The 22720-nt window shown below is 34.0% G+C and overlaps 1 protein-coding gene across 4 annotated transcripts in view; it reads right to left on the bottom strand.

Moving 5' to 3' along the window:
* Positions 1–279: 279 nt before the first annotated feature.
* Positions 280–22720, bottom strand: part of INTS13 (integrator complex subunit 13) — a 29266-nt gene continuing 6825 nt past the window's right edge. For all 4 annotated transcript variants that reach the window (XM_077870653.1, XM_077870655.1, XM_077870656.1 and 1 more), the window contains 14 exons: positions 21003–21205; positions 20529–20609; positions 18799–18889; positions 17336–17464; positions 15741–15825; positions 12901–12990; positions 12599–12688; positions 10835–11013; positions 9606–9776; positions 9207–9361; positions 8645–8875; positions 6398–6537; positions 1413–1548; positions 280–641 (listed from right to left, as the gene is read on the bottom strand). In XM_077870653.1, coding sequence (XP_077726779.1) covers positions 602–641; positions 1413–1548; positions 6398–6537; positions 8645–8875; positions 9207–9361; positions 9606–9776; positions 10835–11013; positions 12599–12688; positions 12901–12990; positions 15741–15825; positions 17336–17464; positions 18799–18889; positions 20529–20609; positions 21003–21205 — 1821 coding nt within the window. In that variant the 3' untranslated portion in view covers positions 280–601. The remainder of the gene's footprint in view (positions 642–1412; positions 1549–6397; positions 6538–8644; positions 8876–9206; positions 9362–9605; positions 9777–10834; positions 11014–12598; positions 12689–12900; positions 12991–15740; positions 15826–17335; positions 17465–18798; positions 18890–20528; positions 20610–21002; positions 21206–22720) is intronic.

The raw sequence follows: 22720 nt of genomic DNA, 5'->3' as shown, positions 1-22720 counted from the left end.
GTACATTTTTAGCAGGAAAAAAACCTGCAACATTATTCAAATGGGTAAACACAAATTCTGCTTTTAAAAGGCCAATACATACACAAAATAATTTAAAGTAAAATATAAAATAAACAAAAACAACATTCTTATTTGGAAAAGCACTGTATATGTTGCAGACTAACAGGAAAGATTTTATATCAAATATTGCAAATCTCACCTAAATCCTGATAGTTTTAATTTTTAAAAATTGTTAGTCATTAAATGAACTATCTTTCTTCTAAAAGAATACTCCCAATATTTTACATTTCAGAAATTTTAATAGTTTTATTTGGCAAAGAGAAGCCTAAGAATTTTTTAAAAAACATTTCGAGAGGGAACATCCTTTTACCATAAAATAAATTTGTGTGATTTGGGAGGACAAATTTCAAATGTATATTTTTTGATATATGTGCCAATTTTACAATTAATACAAAAAAGATAAAGTTAGTTGAAATATTTTAAAAATGTAAAAACCAGTCCAGGCAACGTAACTATACAATCTTGCTGTAAAAGTACTTATATCAAATTCTGCCCAAAATATGTATGCAATATAGTAAATTTTAGTTCTTCAAGTCATTCTTCACTGCCGGCTGGCTTTGCCATTTTCTGCTGTCTCCATTCTGAAAAACAGAAGAAAAAATGAGCTGGTAAAGTAAAATGTTCAGTAACTACTCATATTTTTTCTCCAACTTTCACACGAAATTAAAGTTTATATATTCATAGGACAAAAGAACATCAGTCCTCTAGAAAAGGACTATAATTAGGGTCCCTCTGGTTATCCTGCCTCCCTTGTTTCGCAGATGAATGAAAATTGAAGCTCAGAGAAATAAACTAATCTTGCCAAGGTTTCATTTCAAAGGTCACTTTTTCTATGATAACTCGTCAAGCTTAAAGCAAAGGGAAAAAAACCCCTACCATTTTGCCAAAAATTTATTTCCTTTTCTGCTAAATAAACTCATTTACCAATACATTTTCAAGAGGTCTTCCAAAAAGGATATTACAATAATCAGAACTGAGACTTATTCAATTAAAATCAACACTCCTAATACTGTATTACTTGATAGAAAGGTATTTCTCCCCTATTTTTTTCTCCTCTATTTTTTTTGTAAGATTCAGTATTGTACATTAAGTGTTCCCCGATATTTCCGTCTATGATGTCTACTGAGCAATGAAATGCTCTAAGGAGTAAATACTTTCAGGGTTCTAATCAATATAATCAAGTCTTTTATAAGTACCAAGAATCAAAGAAGTTAATTTTTTCTCTTTATAGGTAACATGTATCAACTTATCATATTAGTAATAAAAATCGCTGAACACAACAGCAGTGATTACTACTTTAATTTTTAATAAAGCAATTAGCAAAACCAGCTTCTACAATATGTAATACAGACCCATTTTCCTCTTTAAGATGTTGATATAATTCAGCTCTGTTATTAACAGAGTTCAAACGTCCAGCAAACTCCTGATGTTTTCTGGAATTGGCAGTATTGATTCTATTACTCCATAGGGATAATAAAGACACTGGCCCTGTTACATGTAAAAGAAGAGGAAAAGGGCAGAATAATTCATTACTTCAAGATTTACAAATTTAAAAAACTTACCTTTAATTCCATTGTTCATTTTATACAATTAAAGCAATATAATCCTTCCTTTATTCTAAATGTTTAGGGGTCACCAATACCCCAAGACTACTAGTCTGGTGATTTGCTGGAAGGATTCAAGTAATTAAACATAAAGTTATAGTCTGAACTAAAAATCACTGCTGCAACAGGGTAAGGATACACAGACAGATCAGTAACAGCAAAAGATACACTAAGCAAAGGACAGAAGAATCCACTTGCAGGCTTTCTATGCTCTCTCCCTACAGTAGGGGTTTACACCAAGGGCACAGTCCCTCCAGCAGCAAAAATGTACCCATGTGGGCACAAAATTTTTTCAGGGAAAGCCCGTGTAAGATTCAGAATCCTGGGTTTGTTTGTTTTTAAAATGTTTTATTTATTTATTCATGAGAGACACACAGAGAGAGGCAGAGACATAGGCAGAGGGAGAAGCAGGCTCCAGGCAAGGAGCCCGATGTGGGACTTGATTCTAGGACTCCAGGATCACGCCCTGGGCCAAAGGCAGGCACCAAACTGCGGGGCCACCCAGGGATCCCCAGAATCCTGGGTTTTTATTAAGAGCTGGACACAAGGGCGTTCTCCACCAAACTACAATTACCAAAAGTCCAGACTCTCAGGTGGAAAGCAAGTGTTCAGTTCAGATGTAAGACCAAATAACATCATCATTTAGGGAATGTTTTAAAAGCCAATTTCCCAGATGCTAACCAAAGGCCAAATTTGTAACAAATTTCTCTTTCCTGTATAATATGAGAAAAAGGCAAAGCACTAGCACAGCCAAAACAATTTTGAAAAGTAGAATAAAGAAAACCCACTACCTGATTTTAAGACTCTAATAGTGATCATAAAAGTATCATATTGGCAAAAGGAAAGATACATGGACCAATGGAACAGAAAACCCAGAAATAAACTCTCACATATAAAATCAACTGGTATCTGATAAACATACAAAGGCAACTCAATGAAGAAAAAGTAGTCTTTTCACAAATGCTGCTGGAACAATTAGGACATTACATAAAAAAAAAAAAAAAAAAAAAGAACATTGACTCATATCTTACACCATATGGAAAAAATAAAAAAAAAACAAACTCAAAATGGATCATGGCCTAAATGTAAAATCTAAAAGTACAGAACTCCTTAAAGAATATGTAGGAACAAACTCATGTGACTTTGGGCAAAGATTTCTTATAGATAACACCAACAGCATAACCATAAAAATTTTTTTTTACATACTGGACATCATCAAAATTGAAAACTGCTCTACAAAAGTCACTGTTAGGAGAAAGACAAACCAGACTGGAAGAAAATACTGCCGAATCACATACTCAACAAAGCATTTGTATTCAGAAAAAATAAAGAATTCTCAAAATCCAACAAAAAACCCTCAGCCCAATTAAATATAACCACAACACCTGAATGATCCCTTTATTATTAAATAAATATGTACGGATGGAACAAAAGGAATTGGAACGAGGCTCACCACCATCAGTCATGAGGGAAATAGGAATTCGAACCACAATGAAATACTACTATATAACCTAATAGAAGAGAAAAAAAAAATCCAACAACTGCTCTCAAGAATGCAGAACAACCAGAACTCTCATTAATTGCTGCTGGGAATGCACAATGATACAGCCAGTTTGGAAAAATGAGTTGGTAGATTCTAATATAGCTAGTTATTTCAATGGGATAAAAAACCCATTGACAAACACACAATGCAGATGAATCTCAAATGCATTATGCTATGTTAAATAGGCCAACCTCAAAAGGCAGCATACTTTGTGCCTTTTTCAGAATGACATATTAATGAAATTATAAAGTATGCTGCCTTGAGAAAACATCAATGGTTATGAGGGGCTGGGGGTAAGGGGAGTGTAGGATGATTACAAAGGCGCAATCCTGGGCAGCCTGGGTAGCTCAGTGGTTTAGCGCTGCCTTCAGCCCAGGGCATAATCCCAGAGACCTGGGACCAAGTCCCACGTCGGGCTCCCTGCATGGAGCCTGCTTTTCCCCCTCTGCCTGTGTCTCTACCTCTCTGTTTCTCATGAATAAATAAATAGAATCTTTTTTTAAAAACAAAACAAAACAAAACCCAAAGGTGCAGTACTAGAGAATCTTTTGAGTGATGGAACTGTTTTTTTATACCCTGATTGTGATGTGGGTTGTCCTGCAACTGTATACACTGCCTAAACTCACAGAATTGCACACCAAAAAAGAGGTTAAATGATTGCATGTACATTTTCCAAAACTATATTAACAAGTCTTTTCTTTTTTTTTCCTTTTCTTTTTTTTTTTTCTTATTATAAAACTAATACAGGTTCATTAGATAAAATCTAGAAAACAACATATAAGAGGAAATAAAATCATCCATAATACCACTGCTCTAACAACTTTAAATATTCCAGTCATTCTTCAAGGCCAATCTATATCAAGAAAATTACATTTTGGTTTTTCGGTTATTGCATCATACAAAGAGAGCTGAAGAGATTTTCACCAAATCTAGAGGGCTTGTTTGGAATAGCCCATGTAGAGTATACATCAGGCACAAAATTCATTTTGGAGAGTCTTGGGAAGTCATTTTCCAAAACAAATGAAACTCAAGTATATAAAAAAAGGCCCATAAAATTCGCTGATCAGAAGAGATATGTGACTTAGGTTTTAAAACAGAATGGAAGAAAAAACAAATTTCAAGTACTAGCCTTGAAAGGAAAGTTACAAGGTTTGAAAACAGCAATTTGCAACCAAGTTGCTTCTCATTCCGGCCACTCTATACAGTGCCTCCTGCGTGAAGCATTAGCAATCTATTTAATTTAATTTAAAGTGACAAAGAAATAAAGTGAAAAGCGCGGTTTAAGTGTGTATACAAACTTCTTTTAAAAATAAAATGGAGATCATGGTATAAATGGCTTTGTAGGCTGCCTTTTTTTCCCTTTACCTTCTATTTTCATTCATTTACTCATTCAACAAGTAATAGCTGAACTTTTACTATGGGCCAGGAAATTGAGTGGTAGTAATAGAACAGTAAATTTTAAAAAGCCCCAGCATTTTGGGCACCTGGCTGACTCAGTTCATAGAGCATGAGACTCTTGGTCTGGGGGCCGTGAGTTCAAGTCCCACACTGGGCATAGATCCTACTTAAAAAATAAAAAGCCCAATCTTTTAAAATGTTTCAAAGTAGTAGTAGAGGCAAGATGTCAAGCAATGTCAGTGCAGGACTCTTAAGTGCTACCCCTGTGTAATCCTGGGATGCAATCGAAGCACCTAACTTAATTATGAATGGAGGTTAGGGAAGTCTTTCCTGAAAAATGACTTGAGTTGAAATCTGAATGATACACATTAGCAAGAAGGAACAATAATCATTATTCTTGAGCTATACAAATTCCACCCTATGGACACTGTTACTTAGTTATTTTCTTACTAATAGTGTTTTGGTTGCTTGTAACTCTTTGCCACTAATAAATAATTTTTACAATTCTATTTTCCAAGGAACATCGAAGCATTGTTTAAATTAAACCTAAATTTGTCATCCTAATCAACTGGTATATTTTGGCCTGTAAGAAATAGAATAATTTATCAAGACATTTATTTATTTTCTAGGCACCCTGGCAAATGCCTGAAAGGCAAGTACAAGATTGCTCTTGAAAAGACATGTGACTTAGGACATGTGACTGATTTCAAAGAAATCAGTTAATGGAGAGTATTTACATGTATCACATTATATATACAGGAAGAGTATACAAAAAATAAACAAGACATATATATAGGCAAAAAATAAACAAGGCATTATATATACAGGAGGAGTATACAAAAAATAAGGCTTTCCCTAGGATGAGATGCCAAAGATCATATGTCCAGACCCCAGGTGTTCTTGCCTTAAGAGAGGCATAGTGGCAAAAAACAAGACAATCTTTTGTTACACCATTTGCCATTTATCCTAAAAAGACTAAATCTAATTTATCTTCAAGACAACTAAGTCTACAATTTCAGGAGCCCCCAAACCCAATTCATATCTCTGATACCCAGAATTCCTTCAAGAAGAAATTAAACATTTGAGTTGATAAATAAGAGATAAAATGAAATGAAAATATTGTGGCTTTTTTCACAATGAAAACATTACTTATAATACCTTTACTGAAACTCACTCAGTGACACCACACTGTAGGCGGGTAATATTAGATATTTCCTTAAGTTCAGAAGGAGTTTAAGGAAAAGAGTTTGTCTTCAACAAACCTAGCATACTTAGTATAGAGTCAGAACATAAATGAATTCAAATTTACATAATTAAAATTTCCTAAAATACAGACTTTACAGTAGAAGTACTTATTTTCCAACGGCTTCTTTAATGAAGGTATGACACTACCTTTCCTTTAATGCCAACAAATAGATTTTTCTGCCTGTATTTTCCAAGGCTGTAAAGAGAATCTCCCAAACAGCATCCAGGAATAGTTTAGTAGTTCTTCCTCATATATGCAACAATTATTAAATGACACTGCAGAAAACAAACTAAATTGGAAAACTTTTTACACACACAGTTACTACCATAGTTCTACTCTTTTTTTTTTCTTTTTTTAAAAATTATTTTATTTATTCATGAGAGACTCAGAGAGAGAGAGAGAGAAGCAGAAAATATAGGCCAGAGAGAGAAGCAGGCTCCCCATAGGGAGCTCAATGCAGGACTCAATTCCAGGACCCCAGGATCACGACCTGAGCCAAAGGCAGACGCTCAACCACTGAACCACCCAGGTGCCCCTCTACCCTACCTTTTGATTTTTCTACTGGTGGAGTTTCATCCATGTCGACAAGGGGCTTTTTGTTTGGAGGTTCTGGGGAATCAGGCGAATCTTTTATAATTTCAGCTTCAGCCAATTCTTCTTTTCCACGTTCCAGGATTCCTTTTAATCTTTTAGAGGGACAAACAATAAAATTTAAAGTTTAAATTTTAAAAAATCTGACTGGTTCAATAATTAAACTAGACTTTGCAAATTACTTTTAAAAAAAGATAAGCTGTCAGAGGAAACCTAGAAACTAATCAAAAGATAAACCTCAACCTAAAATCAGGTAAGAGAACTTAATGAATTAAATACAAAGTTTCCCTTTTCCTTCATCATAATAATGTAATAATTCAGTAATATAGTTCTCTGTAAAATAAAACATGGGCAGAAAATTTAAGTTAAAATTAAAGATGACAGAAATGTCATCTTTGGAAGAAATGTTAAAATCCTATTTCAATTTACAAATAAGATTAAGAAATCTACTACCATTTGTGCTCTAGTTGATGTGCTGTGGGAATGTATTCACATTTCACAAATTAAGAACTAAACTCCATGCTCATTTTGAGTTTCATCGGAAAACAGAAACTTTCAGAATACTTAAAAGATCAGTGGTGTCTAAACAAGAATACTTCCCCCCGCCCCCTTTTTAAAGTGAGCTAATTCTGTTTCAGAAGTTCAGCAGCCCTAAGAAAGAAATGAATTTCTATGGTCAAAGAGAATAAAATGTTCTACTTATTTTTGGATGAAATGATATGATTTCTAGAATTAGTTCAAAATATTCCCATGTGGGTGGAGTGATGGTGGGAGTGGTGAGGTGAGTGGTTGTGGAATATATGAAATAAGATCTGCCATGAATTGTTAAAAATAAATGAGTAACTATTTGTTCTATTGTTGTATATGTTTGAAATTTTCCATAGTAAGTTCTGTTTTGTTTTTAAGGGACTTACTAATATTGCCATCATAGTATTTACCTGATTCTTTGCCTGATTTCTGGCAAGGAGATGTAAGACAAAACCAGCTGAAAAGTTATGATATTTTTATTTAGAAGCCTTTATTACTTTTAATGTTTTTTAAAATTTAACCTTGACATTACCATATAAATCACAAACTAAGGAAAAAGAGTATATTACTGAGGAAGGTTTTTTTTGTTTTTGAAAGATAAGGCCTGGTAATTTTTTTTTTTTAAGATTTTAATTATTCATGAGAGACAGAGAGAGAGAGAAAGAGAGAGAGAGAGGGAGGCAGAGACACAGGCAGAGGGAGAAGCAGGCTCCATGCAGGGAGCCTAATGTGGGACTCGATCCCGGGTCTCCAGGATCACACCCTGGGCCAAAGGCAGGCACCAAACCGCTGAGCCACCCAGGGATCCCCCTGAGGAAGGTTTTCAGAAGTAAAACTATGCTCTTCCTCTATTTTTCAAGGACATCCTGTGTCTATTTTTATAACAGCACCTTCCACACTTTGCTATACTCAATGACTTACATTTCTATCTCTACCATAAGACCGTATGTTCTTCCAGGGCAATAATCTTACACTAAATGCCTGACTGGGGGGAATCCCTGGGTGGCTCAGCAGTTTAGCGCCTGCCTTCCGCCCAGGGTGTGATCCTGGAGTCCAGGGTTCAAGTCTCACATCGGGCTCCCTGCATGGGGCCTGCTTCTCCCTCTGCCCTGTGTCACTGCCCCCCTCTCTCTCTGTCTCGTATGAATAAATTAAAAATCTTAAAAAAAAAAATAAATGCCTCATTGGCATTTAGTATTTATTGAACAAAGAAATAAAAACATGTCTGTGATATTCATAACACATAAAGTGAATAGATACCAAATATGGTATATTATGATTTTCAGAAGTTAAGAAAAAATTAAACACTACCTTTGCCCCAACAGTAAAAAAGAATTACAACTCTTTTTTTTTTTTTTTTTGCGAGAGTGTCTGCCCATAGGGGTAGGGTGGGAGGAGTAGAGGGAGAGGGAGGCTGGATGTGGAGCCTGACAAGGGGCTCCACCTCACAACCCTGAGACCATGACCTGACCTGAAACCAAGAGTCAGATGCTTAACCAAATGAGCCACCTACATGTCCCTACAACTCTTAACCCCATGACATTTTAAATTTTAAAAATGATAAAATCATAGTTAAAACAAAATAAACATATATTTTATGAATGGTTTGAATGTGCTATACGTAGCATGTGACATGCCAAAAGACACCATGATACTATATTATCAACAAGTCACCTCTCTGAATCTTGCCAAGATTTTTCCTGTTCATAATCTTTCACTGCTTTCTCTGATTTGTCCTCTTTGTCCTCCCTCTTTCTTCCTCGTTTCTTTCGTTCTTCTTCTTCTGGGGGTTTGCTCCTACATGCCATCAGACATTCCAAGACTCTCTGATGTTTCTCCGAGTTGTTGATATGAGCTCTGACAAGAGTTTCTAATTCATTCCACATGATACGGTATTGTTCATCTCTGAAGTAAAGATTTAAAATAAGGTTCTGAGAAATACTCTTTAAACAATATTGAAGTGGCACTTGCTACTGGTAAAATAAACTAAAAGGAATCATTAAACATGGACTTTTTCTTCTTTAGACAGTTCACGATGTGATTCTAAGTTATAAAATCCAATTCTGCTATTCTAGATTTTATACCATCTCACCTCAATCATATATGTGTGCGTGTGTGTGTGTGTGTATATATATATATATCCAACCATATAATTTACACATGGAATAATTTAGCTTTAAAAACAGTATATATCAAATAAATGGGCTATATCAAGAATGTAAGAAAAAAGAATTACCTTTTAGGGCCTTTTCCTCTTGTACCAACTGTGGAAATAGGTAGAGGATCATTTTTCCTTTCCATATCAACTAAGTTGTATATTGTTTTTTGACAGTTCAACACATCTTCTTCTGTCAAAGATTCTTTTACGATAACACTGGCTAATGGAACTACCTGTTGGAATTTTTTTAAGAAATAAAAAGAAAATCTGTCTTGAAAAACAAATATCAAAGCATCTAGGTAGAACATCAACTGATTTTAAACATCACCATGGTGAGATAACCTATAACCATCATTTCAATTTTCTAATTCTTTAACTGTAGCAGACTCATATATTCCATTCTTTGCTCAAGAAATGGCATCTGTAAAGAACATATAACTAATCTAGAAAAAAGGCTGAAAACTATTTAATACTTACCGCTTGCATGTTAAAAATGGTGGTTTGTGAAATGATCATAGGCCAGTAACGGGTGTGTTTTTCTAACTGATCTTTTGCTCGTTCCAAAGGGATCTCAAGACTTCCATCGATTTTATATCTGGGGTCTAGAAAAGGAGTTAATCTGTTTTCCCTCATAAATTCACCAAAATCCTAATGATAACCAAATAAAATAAAATTAGAAACTATTTCCTAATGTCTCAGTGTGGATTACATGTAATAGTCTGTTCCCCTGATGTCTTCTGCCCTGTGACATGCAATAGTGTTTCCTCTAACAGCCCCCTTAGTAATCTTTTTCCCTTCTTTTGAACATGAAGCCTATCAGCCTTTATTATGGTAGAGATGAAGAAAGCCTCAAGTACAAAAGCATTTATAGTTTTCTACTTTTTAAAAGCCCAGAAACGCTCATTTTTCTTCACTTCTATAGTTTTACTCTTTTATATCATATACAGACAAAGGAAAAGGTTAAGCATAACATCAAAATGTTAACAGTGGTTATCTTTGGATGATGGAATTATAGGTAATTTATAGCCTTTGTTTTTAAAAGACATCTGTTATATTCCCTAAATCTTCTACAACAAATACTTATTAGTTTTCTTATTAAAAAAGATATAAAAATAATAAAGAAAAGCCTAATCAAAAATCATTACCTACAGCATACACTTTTGTGACTTACAAAGTATGTTCCTATACATTAATCACATTTAATTTTCACAACTCCCTCAAAGTAAATAACCATGAAATACCAAATATAAAAGAGGGGAGGGGGACTGAAAAATTAAAATCAGAATAGAATTTCCACCCCAAATAGACACAACTTCCTCGTATATACCGTTAAGTGACCAAAATTTAATGTTATTTCAAAGTAGCAGCAACCAAATACTGAAATGTTTTTATTTGCCATTAAGTTACTAGAAAATAAACTTCCAACTGAAATATCAGTCAAATCAATTTCCATCCTTTCTTATAATTCCAGGTATCAAGGCTATCTGTATACTTCTAGATATACACTGAATATAGAAGAAAGACTACACAGTGATAAGCAGCTCTTTTAAATGTTAAAGAAAGATCACCTAATTAAAATAATAAATCAGCAACTTCTCCAAACCCCATTTTGTCACAGATCTTAGCATGTTAATAGGCGTTCAATAAGTACTTGCTGAATGGTGACAAGAGTCAAAACACAAAATTTATCAATATTAGAATCTTACTGTGATCCGGTAGTCTGTAACTCTGCCTCCACATCCTTCACTAATTGAAGGTGGATCTTCTAGAATGGATCGAGAACTGCTAAGGACATGCAAAAAAATCTCTCCTCCGTGGCTACTAAGCATATGACTAATGACTTTGGAACCTGACTTTCGTGGCTGTTCCAATAAAACAGAACGACCTGTCAAAAGCAAGATTACTCTATCAGTGATGAAGTTCAAATAGGCTCTAATTTTTTCCCTTAATATTTATCTCTAGATTTTTCATTTCATTAAACCTCACATTTTAAGCAACATTGCTAATTCAGTATATCTGCATTTCAAGTCCTAAAAGTCTAAATTCTAGCCTTAGCTTTCTCTCTTGGTCACTCCAAGCTTACATAATTACATAGTTTTCCAAAATAAGTATAGTAGTCTCTGGCTACTTTTTTTTTTTTTAATTCTGATACTGTCTTTTTATTTTTTTACTTTATTTAGCCATTATTTCTTTTAAAAAAACAAGCACATGCATCACTTCTTGCACAAAGGGTACTATCTGCAAATTGGTGGGGTTTTTTTGGGGTTTTGGTGGTGGTGGTGTTTTTTACTTAGAGAATATCCCAGGGGTCACTCTGTTAACAGTACGGAGATCTTCCTCATTTCATTTTGCAAAAGGATCCATTTCTGGGTGGGCCATGGCTTAATCTGTCCCCCACAGCTGGACATTTAGAAAAATTTTGTTACCAAGTTTTCTATTAGAACAGGAGGACTCCCTTTCTTCTGTAATCCCAGAATGTTTGGTTACATTCTTCACACATTATAAGTAAATTTTTTATCCTGGACATCAAGAAGAAAAGTGAGACAACTGCTGTATAACTCTCCAATTACCAAAGCTACACAATATTTGGGGGAGAAAGCAGTCTCCATTCAATTCCACAATACCTCCTACATACCAACATGGTTATTATAACTACTTTCTATTTCACATGACCGAAGGTTATTTATTTTTAAGATTTTATTTATTTTAGAGAGAGAGAGCACAGAGGAAGAATGAGAGGGAGAAGCAGGCTCCCTGTTGAGCAGCGAGTCCAATGCAGGACTTGATCCTAGGACCACAAGATCACGACCTGAGCCGAAGGCAGACACCTAACCAACTGAGCCACCCAGGTGCCCCTACCGATGGTTATTTAATCTGAACTTCATATAATCTGATAATGAAATTTTGCTTAATTTTGATCTATTATATCAGTGGTTTCAAAGTTAGTTCATCACAAGAATCACTGGGAAAGCTATTAAGAATTTAAATCTAGTAAATGGGCTCTAATAATTTTTAATTTTCACACAAGGAAACCACAGATTTAAAGTCCTATGTGAAAGAATCATATGGCATAATACTAAAAAACTGTTTATTTAGATTAAGGTAAACTGTGCAAAAAGAAGCCCATATATACTATGCAATTCAAAATTCAGTAGGCCAAAATAAATAGTCTGTATTATTCTACCCAAAAAACCCAACTTAGACTCTAACAACCAAATTTTTAAATTAAATATATCAAGTAACACTTTTTTATATACAACAATCTGAAAGACATAAAGTCATCTTATTTTTAAACATTAGTAAAACTGCTAAAAGGGTACTCACAATTATGTAACTTTAGAAGAGTTTTGGGAGATAAAATATGTTTAGACTATCTTAAAAGAGCTTTCTAGAGTTCAGATTTTCACATCTCTTACTAATAATTTCACTTGTATTATTCTCAGACAAAACAATTAAATATTGAAAATTACCATTTAGAAGAAAATTAGTAAGGCAGGAGGAAGGTCTACTATTTACGTCTACAGGTGAAATGCGGTAAGCGCCAGTACAATAGTGTAATTCTGAAATGGAAGAAAATACTGATTTCAGAGAATATACAGGAATATTTCCACAATTAAAAGAGGATAAAGAATGTTCATTGAGCCCCTAAAACAATGAAAACCAAAAATTCAAAAAGAAACAGACTAATGAACCACACACACACACACACATACACACACTTTAAGAACTTTTGGTTTATTCTTTTCTCTTTCAATTTCTTTAAAATACCTACCAATGTTATTTGTCCTGGGAGTGCACCACTTTAATGTTATTGTTTCCTTAAATGAACCTTCTCTACTGCTGCCACCTATGTGGGTATCACCTTTAAGAATAAACCAGAAAAACATTACTAAATAGGTCACAATCTGCAAATTGTTTACCCCAGACTTTCAAAAACAGTTTAAACTCTAGAAAAGAAAATACTTTTGGGAGAACATTATTTTTATACAGTCTTCTAGAAAAATACCAAATGGAATTTGGATACTAGCTCTGATTAAAATAAATATTCAATTTTCCTCCAAAATTTCTCAATAATTAATTTTATCATTTCAGTCACTGCACTGGAAGTCAACAGCAAAAATTTCAAAAAAAATTTTAAGATTCTACAACTGCTCTAACACCATTAAATAAGATAACATGGTTAAATACTGAAAGAAAGCTTCAGGAATCTAAAATACACGACTGATCATACTGAATCCTAATGAATTCATGAAAGGAAACATAAAATGAAGGGTCTAGAAAGTAAATATATAGAAAGATGTAACAAAGATGTAACAGTGAGCATGTTTTGCCTTAACAGAGTTTACAGCAAAATAGAGTGAACAGATGTTAATAAAATAATAATGAACAAATGCAAACTATAAAGTTGACAAAGCTTTGAAGATGTACACAGTACCATGAGCATCTGCACAGATATGTGATCTAATTTAAGACATCAGGGAAGGTTTCTTTGAGAAGTGAAAACTAGTTTCAGTCTAAAAGGATAATAGAAAATAACTAAAGAAATGAAGGAAAGAGTATTTGAGCAAGATGCCAAGATACTGTAACAGGAGGGAGCACGAAGAATTTCAAATTTCAGGTCTGCATGGCTGAAACAGAGGAGAGGAGTACACTGTGAGGAGAAAAGAGGACAGACCAGGCGATGCAGGGCCTACTAAGAAATTTAAATAGCTGGGTCTTTATCCTAAGGCTAATGGAAAAGCAATAAAGGATTGTAAACTAAGGGGAACATGGTCAGGATTAGTATTATGAAAGCTATTCTAGCTAGACAAGAGTAGAGAGACCATTTAGGGGGTGACTATGGGATACTAGGTAAGAAATTAATAGGTTGGATCAGAGAGATGGTAATGATAGTAGAGATATAGTTGTATGGATGTATTTGAGAGACACTTAGTAGATAAAATCCAGAAAATGTGATGATGGACTACATATGAAGAATGACAGATGTCTCAAAGATGACTGAGGTTTCTGCCTTAAATAGCTAGACACACAACAGGGTCATTCACTGATAGGGAACATTAGAAGACCAAGAGGGTGACTCAGCTGGTTAAGCATCTGCCTTCAGCTCAGCTCATAATTGCAGGGTCCTGGGATTGAGCTCCGCAGAGTCTGCTTCTCCCCCCTCTCCCTCAGTTCCTCCCCCGGCTCATGGTCTCTCCCTCTCATTCACTCTAAATCAATAAATAAAATTTTACAAAAAAAAAAAAAAAAAAAAAAAAAAAAAACACCAGTTCAGGGGCAGAGCTTGTTAGTTGTTTTGGGAATGTTGCATTTTAGGTGCCTGCGAGACATCTAATAGATGTAATTAGGCAGTAGAATATGTAGATTTGGAGCCTAGATAAGATATGAGGGCTAAAGTGTAGGTCTACCCAGCTCTAATGTCATCTCTATAAAGCTTGCCTAACTCATGGAGGCATAATCACAGGCAAACTCTGTGTTTCCACAGCACCCTGTTCCTATCCCCACTATAGCATTTTACACATGGTGCCCATGTGTCATACATACAATGGGTGAATCAATAACCATCTTAGAGAAATATTTTGTGTCACAAAGAACACTCTTAACATTATTTGTTTTAAAAATAAATATTTTAAAAGTTGATATTATCTCACAGGTTCTCAGTAATTTCCACATACTATATTTTCAAAAACAAGTTCTTTACATTCCTTTGTTAAACACTAATACATCCATTTATCTTAAGTTTTTCTCATGTTAGAAATCTGTATTAGATTAATTTCAAGATTCCTTATGTACGTAACAAATGTTATGATTGGTTGAAGGTACTAACTTCAGAAAAGATGCATACAACATAGTCAGAGTCAACCATATAGCATCAACTTACACAGAAAACATTCCAAAGGATTTAACCAAATGCCAAAATTTAAAGGCAATGCCACTGAATTTTAGGAATGGATGGAATATTACAGTTCATCTAATAAGTATCTTAATTTATTAAAATGTGCAGACTGAAGTCTAGAAACAGGGATGTTGCCATCTGATGGGAAAGTGTTAGCTAAAATTCTTATCTACTATCTCCAGTTTTCTCCTTCAAACCATGCTGCAACTGCAAACAGTTGCAGAAATATATGATTTCAGTAATGAGATCACTGACTCAAATAATTTTTAGGGGAAAGAAAATGAATTTAAATTTAAATTTCAAGACTGAAATTTTTCATGCAGGCAAGCTGGAAGTCTATCACTCTTTTAAGTCAGTTCTTGTTTTTGCTTTCCCAAACTGGTTTGCTTGCAAAAGAAAAACTATGACATGACTATCATGGCTATCTTTCTCAGTATTGATTCCAGTAGCTAGAGTTCCTAGGTCATTAATAGGTAATACTTTTTTATTTTTTATTTATTTTTTTAATTTTTTATTTTTTTATTTTTTTATTTTTTTCATTAATAGGTAATACTATAGACACTAGTTCCAAGGTCATTAATAGATAATATTGAAGAACAAGTTTGGAGAAATGTACTACTGTCCATCAGGTTTGCTTACTGACAAACTTCTCAAAGTTGTTAGTATGCTTTCATATGTTAGATTTTATAAAATAGTTTTCACCATCCTTTACTTACCACTTTTCAGGAAATCCACATGTGCATCTTTGTGATGAAGTAGCTCCACATCATAATTGGCAGATGTGTTAGCATGTTGTTCTTCCTTAAAGCAAAATTTAAAATAACTTGGTTTTATTTTCAAAATAATTAAGTTATTAATTATTCATTTTGCTTTTTGCTCAAAGTGAAGTAAAATATACCCAGCATTAATTAGCTATAATGGGACAGCTTGCTCAGTAATTAATCTATTTAAAGATGCAATAGTTTCCAAGGCAATGAACTCTACTTAAAAACTACTAGCTATATATGTAATAAAGTATTTAATGATTTTTCTTACATTACATCAGAATTAACATAAACGACTCTTCCAGAACTTGAGATTTCTTTTATGCCAAATGCATTGTCTTGCTAATACATTTTATACATAAATATTATTAACTGAAATAGTTTACATAAATTAAAAGTGAAATAGTTGTTTAAAGGAGGAAATAGCATCTTTAAATACCTTTAGGAAATTAGCAAACATCAATTATATAAATTAGCAAATACATACTAATAAACAAGTTTAGTTACTTGTTTTTACTAATTACTAAGAACTTCAATATTATCTATTTACAAGAAAAAGACAAAGATTGAAGAGAGTCACACCAGTTGCACACAAATATGATCAAATTTAAAAAGTAAGGTATCTGTCACTCTCAGAGTATTTTTCTTGTAACTCAAGAAATTACATATATTAAAATACATTATACCATTTTACTTGATAATTGCTATTGTATCAAACCATTCTATTGGATAAGGCTACAATTTCTATTAAAGAGCCAGCCATTGGTATAAGGAGGAAATTAATAAAGAACAGATCATATTTCTCATGAAATTTAGTGTTCATCATATGGTGGCAAAACAATGAAACTGGACTTAAAGCCAATTTGAATTTTTAGGTATGACGACTACTTCATATTTGCAAACATAACCAATAAAATTAAATTCAACTCCACACAGTAAAAATTCATGTGAAGCTTATTATGGGCCAGGCATTGTCCTGGTCCTAGGCAACTTAATGATAAAATAATGGAAATGAACAGATACCAATAGATTCCTAATAAAATCCATGAATAAAATCATAAGACTTACATCTTCGGTTTTTCAGCTAGAATATAATAAACTTTTTAAAACTATAAGCTATTTTTCCCCATGAGATCTACTAGTTACAAACATTTTCATACTAGATGAACAAGAACAAAAATATAGGAAATAGAAGATCCACTAGAATGCACAAAGTAAAATCTAGTAACATAATCGTCTGGAAAAGAATCACAGAAAAAGTGATCATTTAAGACACAGATTATATTTTAATGACAACATAGTTTAAAAGCTAATATATAGTGCTCTCACTAGAAAGAAAAATAGAGAATTTTGTTCTGTGATCCTTTCTTTGTTGCTTTTCACTATGTACTGACCTGGTCAAAGACACTGAATGTGGGCTAGGCAAAATAGAAAATATGATATAGGGAGAAAAAATTAAGGTTCAATTAAAATAAATAATACGTGTCAAACAAATACTTACAAAGCAAAGCAGAGCTTTCAATATAGCAAGAAAAAGAGCTGCCTACCTTCATTGGAATATTTGTAATAGTAGTTGAAGCCAAGTCAAAATGTTGCTGTACTAAAATATTTAATTTGGTAGCAAGGTGCCGTCCAGCACGAACACTATGAACTTCACTGGTTAAAACAGGAGATAACTATAAAAAAAGTATTAAGAAAAAAACCCATAAAACATTAATATAGTGTGACCTAGTGTCAAATACTTTACTTCAATCTATAAAAATTATTTACTTTTAGAATCTAGAAAAAATAAAAAGGCCCATAAATTAACTATGATCATTATTTTAGCAAAACATTTTCATACACTCACTCAACAGATAAGCACTAAGCAGAACTTACTATGTTATGTGCCAAAACTATGTGAGTTGTTAAAGAATACAGCAGTAAATGGGCAGTCTTTGTCCTCTTGAAACTCAGAGTGAAAGTCTTTAAGTATTTATTTTAATTTACAATTTTTACTTCTATTTATCTATATGCAAAATGGATCTGAAATGGCCCACGGAAATACTGTAGAAAAGTAATTAATTTTGTGGAGAGGAAAACCCATGTAAATAAAACTACTTATTATAATAAAGAATGTGGAAATTGTCACGAACTTCATATTTCATCACCAATAAACGCGGTTAGGCAGCCAAAAGTTACTTACAACAAGGTAACAAACTTTCACTCAGTTCAGGGTATAAGATTTAATGTAAATAAGTTTTTAGTTAACACAAAGTAAAGCCAACTTACCACATTATCAAAAGAGGCAAAAGGAAGTTAACCAAAAAAAGGTTTATGCTGGAAACTACCCAAAAACACAAGGATAGGGCTAATGATCCTAAAATACCACCTAACCATAAAAAACTCAGACTAAGGTAATACTTTACATGTTTATATGAACTAGGCTAAATGAAAAACCAGAATATGAACATATACATTTAATATAATTATATAAATACATAAATCTATATTTCTAAACATACCAATTATGGAGGATATTTTATGATGCAAATCCATTTAAAAATCACCACATTCATCTTTTCCTTTAAAATTGTTCAAATTTATTTAAAAAGTAAACCAAGATTAGAAATTAGTTTCAGCCTTCTGTCCTCTGGCTATGTAAATTATCTTATTAGAGTCTATTTTTGTTAAAAAGTGTATTGCCTTTCTAAAGAGGAAAAGAACTTTCATACAATAAAAAGTCATTAAAGCAAATGAAATCCATTAAAGTGACTGAAATTTTAGGAACAATACTATGTATGGTTTTGCAACACATTTAAACTTCAACAGGCAAGCAAAACAGAAAACATTTTAACATCTAAACTATAACATAAAGAATCAGCGTAGGTGTTTTTCCAGAGACTGCTTTGAAAACTCCAAATATCTGCTTGGCAGAAAATGTTGGCAATGTGATCAGCTTTATGCTAACCCTTCCCAGTGTTTGTCAATAAATAACAGTGATCTTTCCTTCCATTACTTCTGCACTTACCTCTTTTTTAGGACGATCAGATACAAGGCTGTCTTCACCAACTGCATAAGTATGGATCAAGACCAGTTCACACTTCTGAATCTGCATGAGACTTAAAGAGAAACTTTTTACTTAGAATAAGAATACATAGTATATAAAGAATCCAAGTAGGTAAACTATTATAAGTTCAATATACCAAAAAGTATATCTCTATACTCAGATATTACTGTTAACATAAAAGCTAAATATTTATTTATTTATTTAACTTATTTATTCACGAGAGACACAGAGAGAGAGAGAGAGAGAAGCAGAGACACAGGCAGAGGGAGAGGCAGGCTCCACACAAGGAGCCTGACATGGGACTCCATCCCAGGACTCCAAGATCAGGCCCTGGGCTGAAGGCGGCGCTAAACCACTGAGCCACTCAGGCTGCCCCAAAGCTAAATATTTAGAAAAACTGTGTAATTGTTATATTTGTATAGCAATGACCATTTAATGAATATATGAATTTAATTCTAATGCAAAAATGATACTTTGTGTTTGAAAAATAAAGGAAAATGTCTTACAATCAGAAATAATTTTCGATAACTGCCACTAGAGAAACTGAATATATTGTATATTGGTTTCCCTTTTACTATTATTTTTAAGGACAAATCGGACAATAATAACTGAAAATAATCCTGCTCATTAACAATAATACTAGTGCTCCACTTAAGAAAATTAATGCTAGCTTGGAGCACCTGGGTGGCTTGGTCAGTTAAGCATCTGCCTTTGGCTCAGATCATGATCCCAGGGTCCTGGGACCTAGCCCCAGAGTGGGCTCTCTACTCAGCAGGGAATCTGCTTCTCCTTCTGCTTGTGCTCCCAATTGCTCTCTCTGTGTCAAATAAATAAATAAAATCTTAAAAAAAAAAAAAAAAAAAAAAGAAAAGAAGAAGGACGCCTAGGTGGCTCAGCATTTGAGGGTCTGCCTTTGGCTCAGGGCAAGATCCCAGAGTTCTGGGATGGAGTCCTGCATCGGGCTCCCTGCAGGGAGCCTGCTTTTCCCTCTGCCTATGTCTCTGCCTTCTCTCTGTCTCTCTCATGTATAAATAAAATCTTAAAAAAAAAATACCTCAATCTACTATAAACTCCATATTTCAACTGTCCTATACTTGTCTTTAATAGCTTTACTTTTTTTTCTTTTGAGAGTGGAGTTGGGGGAGCATGGAGGAGAGAGACAGAGAGACAGAGAGAGAGCGAGAACCCAGAACCCGAAACAGGTTTCATGCTCAGTGCTGAGCCTGACACAATCTTGATTTCACAACTTTGAGATCATGCCCTGGGCCAAAATCAAGACTCAGACACTCAACCAACTGAGCCACCCAAGTGCCCCAGATTTTTTTTTTTTTAATTATAATGCAATTAGCTGTTATGTTTTGATTTGGTACATATTAAAAAATGCTACCAACAATCTGTTCATTTTACAAATTTGTAACGCAAAGTATAAGAGCAAGCCATCAAACCAGTATGTTTTACAAATGTATTATCTTATCCTTTTGATCACCTTTCCTCTCAAAAAGAAGTAAAATTTTAAAGTGAAAAAGAAAACGGAAAAATTTTCTTATCAAACATACATTTTCTGGCTAACTCGTAGAACTAGTAGAAAATTCAAGGGAATGCCACCAATTACTATTACAATTATTGGAATAATTATGATGAGATACAGGACTATAAAATGAAATACTGATTTGACTTATGATTATACTCACTGATCTGAATTTGCAGCAAGCTTGTTATGCTCATGAATTGTTTCCTGGACACAGTCTTCAAGCATTCGCACATGACTATCACTACAGCATAAAAAAACAAACTTGAATAAACAGAGAAAAAAACATACTATTCAGCTGTAGTACCTTGTAATAGAGACTGAAAATTACTTCAATAAGGACTGTCTTTAACATGTTCGTTCACTCACAATATCAAAGAAGCAGCTGAAAAACTAATGAAGAAAAAAGTCAAAAAAAAAAAAAAAAAAGAAAAAAGTCAAATTAACCTATATGATGACAATCTAAACAGCTTTCAACTGAAATGAGTTATATTAGAACTGGATAAATATGGCTTTAATATTAGAAAAGCTACTTGAGATATGCTTAAATGCTAACATGCTGTTCCTGTTTTTTTTTAAACTGTAATAAGACATTAAAATTCTCTTAGTGAAAGGATTATTCTGATTAATGTCTTACCTTTTTGCATTAGTAATGCAAATTATTCGTCCTCTATTTCCAACACGTTCTGCATTTTCCATTAGTAGAGTACGAGCCTCATGTTGGTATTCTGTAATTTTACACAGGGTTTCCACTGCTGCAACCAGACCATGCAGAATGCTGCAGCATTCTGGGTCTGCTCGTGGATTAGGAGGCCCAACAGCAGCTAATGCTGCCATTAGCTAAAGTAAAAGAGAAAATAATTATGTTGGCAAGAGTATGTACAAGTCAGACACCACAAGAAAAATATAAACCAATGTATCTTACAAATATGGACACAAAAATCCTCAACAAGATAGTAGCAAACAGAATCCAGCAACACATAAAAAGAATTATACACCACGACAAAGTGAGACTTATACTCCAGGAATGCGAAGTTGATTTAACATCTGAAAGTCAATTCATGTAAGTATCAATAGAATTTTTCAAAAATCACATGATCATCTGCATAAACACAGAAAAAACATTTTACAAAATCCAGGACCTTTCATGATAAAAAAAACTCAGCAAACTAGATATAGAAGGGAACTTTTTCCAGCAGAAAATGGCACCTATGTACCCTACGGCCCAGCAATTGCACTACTGGGTATTTACCCCAAAGATACGGATGTAGTGAAACACTGGGACACCTGCACCCCAATGTTATAGCAGCAATGTCCACCACAGTCAAACTGTAGGAGCCACAAGGTCCTTTGACAGATGAATGGATAAAGAAGATGTGGTATATATAAACAATGGAATATTACTCAGCCATCAGAAAGGATGAATACCCACCATTTGCTTCAACGTGGATAGAACTGGAGGGTATTATGCTGAGTGAAAATAAGTCAATCAAAGGACAATCACTCATACATGGAACATAAGAAATAGCGAAAGGGATTATAAGGGAAAGGAAGGGAACTGAGTGGGAAAAATTAGAGAGGGAGACAAACCATGAGAGACTCCTAACTCTGGGAAATAAAGGGTTGCAGAAAGGGAGGTGGCCAGGGGGTTGGAGGTAACTGGGTGATGGGCACTGAGGAGGGCACTTGATGGGATGAGCACAGGGTGTTATACTATATGTTGGCAAATCAAGCTTAAATAAAAACAAATGTAAAAAAAAAAAAAGAAAATGGCACCTATGAAAAACCTACAGATGACATCAGGCTTAACAGTGAAGACTTGATGTGTTCCCTCTAAGATCAGGAACAGAAGGATGTCTTCTCTCATTACTTCTATTCCACACTGTACTGGAGGTCCTAGCCAGAGCAATTAAGAAAAAGAAATAAAAGGAATCCAGATTGGAAAAGAAGTAAAATTATCCCTATGTTGCATATGACATGACCTTGTATGTAGAAAATCATAAGGAATTTACTAAAGACAATTAGAAATGAAAAGCAAGTTCAGTAAATTGCAGGGTACACAATCAATACACAAAAACAAATTGTACTGCTACACACTTGCAATGAACCATCTGAAAATGAAGAATTCCTTTTTTTTTTTTAAGATTTATTTATTTATTTATTCATGAGAAACACACACAGAGAGAGAAAGAGGCAGAGACACAGGCAGAGGGAGAAGCAGGCTCCATGCAAGGAGCCTGATGTGGGATTTGATCCCCGGTCTCCTGAACCACATCCTGGGCTGCAGGCGGCGCTAAACTGCTCCGCCACCAGAGCTGCCCCAAAGAAAACAATTCCATTTGTAATAGTACCAAA

The sequence above is a fragment of the Canis aureus genome, chromosome 25, assembly GCF_053574225.1.
Source record: "Canis aureus isolate CA01 chromosome 25, VMU_Caureus_v.1.0, whole genome shotgun sequence".
Taxonomy (NCBI): domain Eukaryota; kingdom Metazoa; phylum Chordata; class Mammalia; order Carnivora; family Canidae; genus Canis; species Canis aureus.
This window is presented reverse-complemented; position numbering and strand designations above follow the sequence as displayed.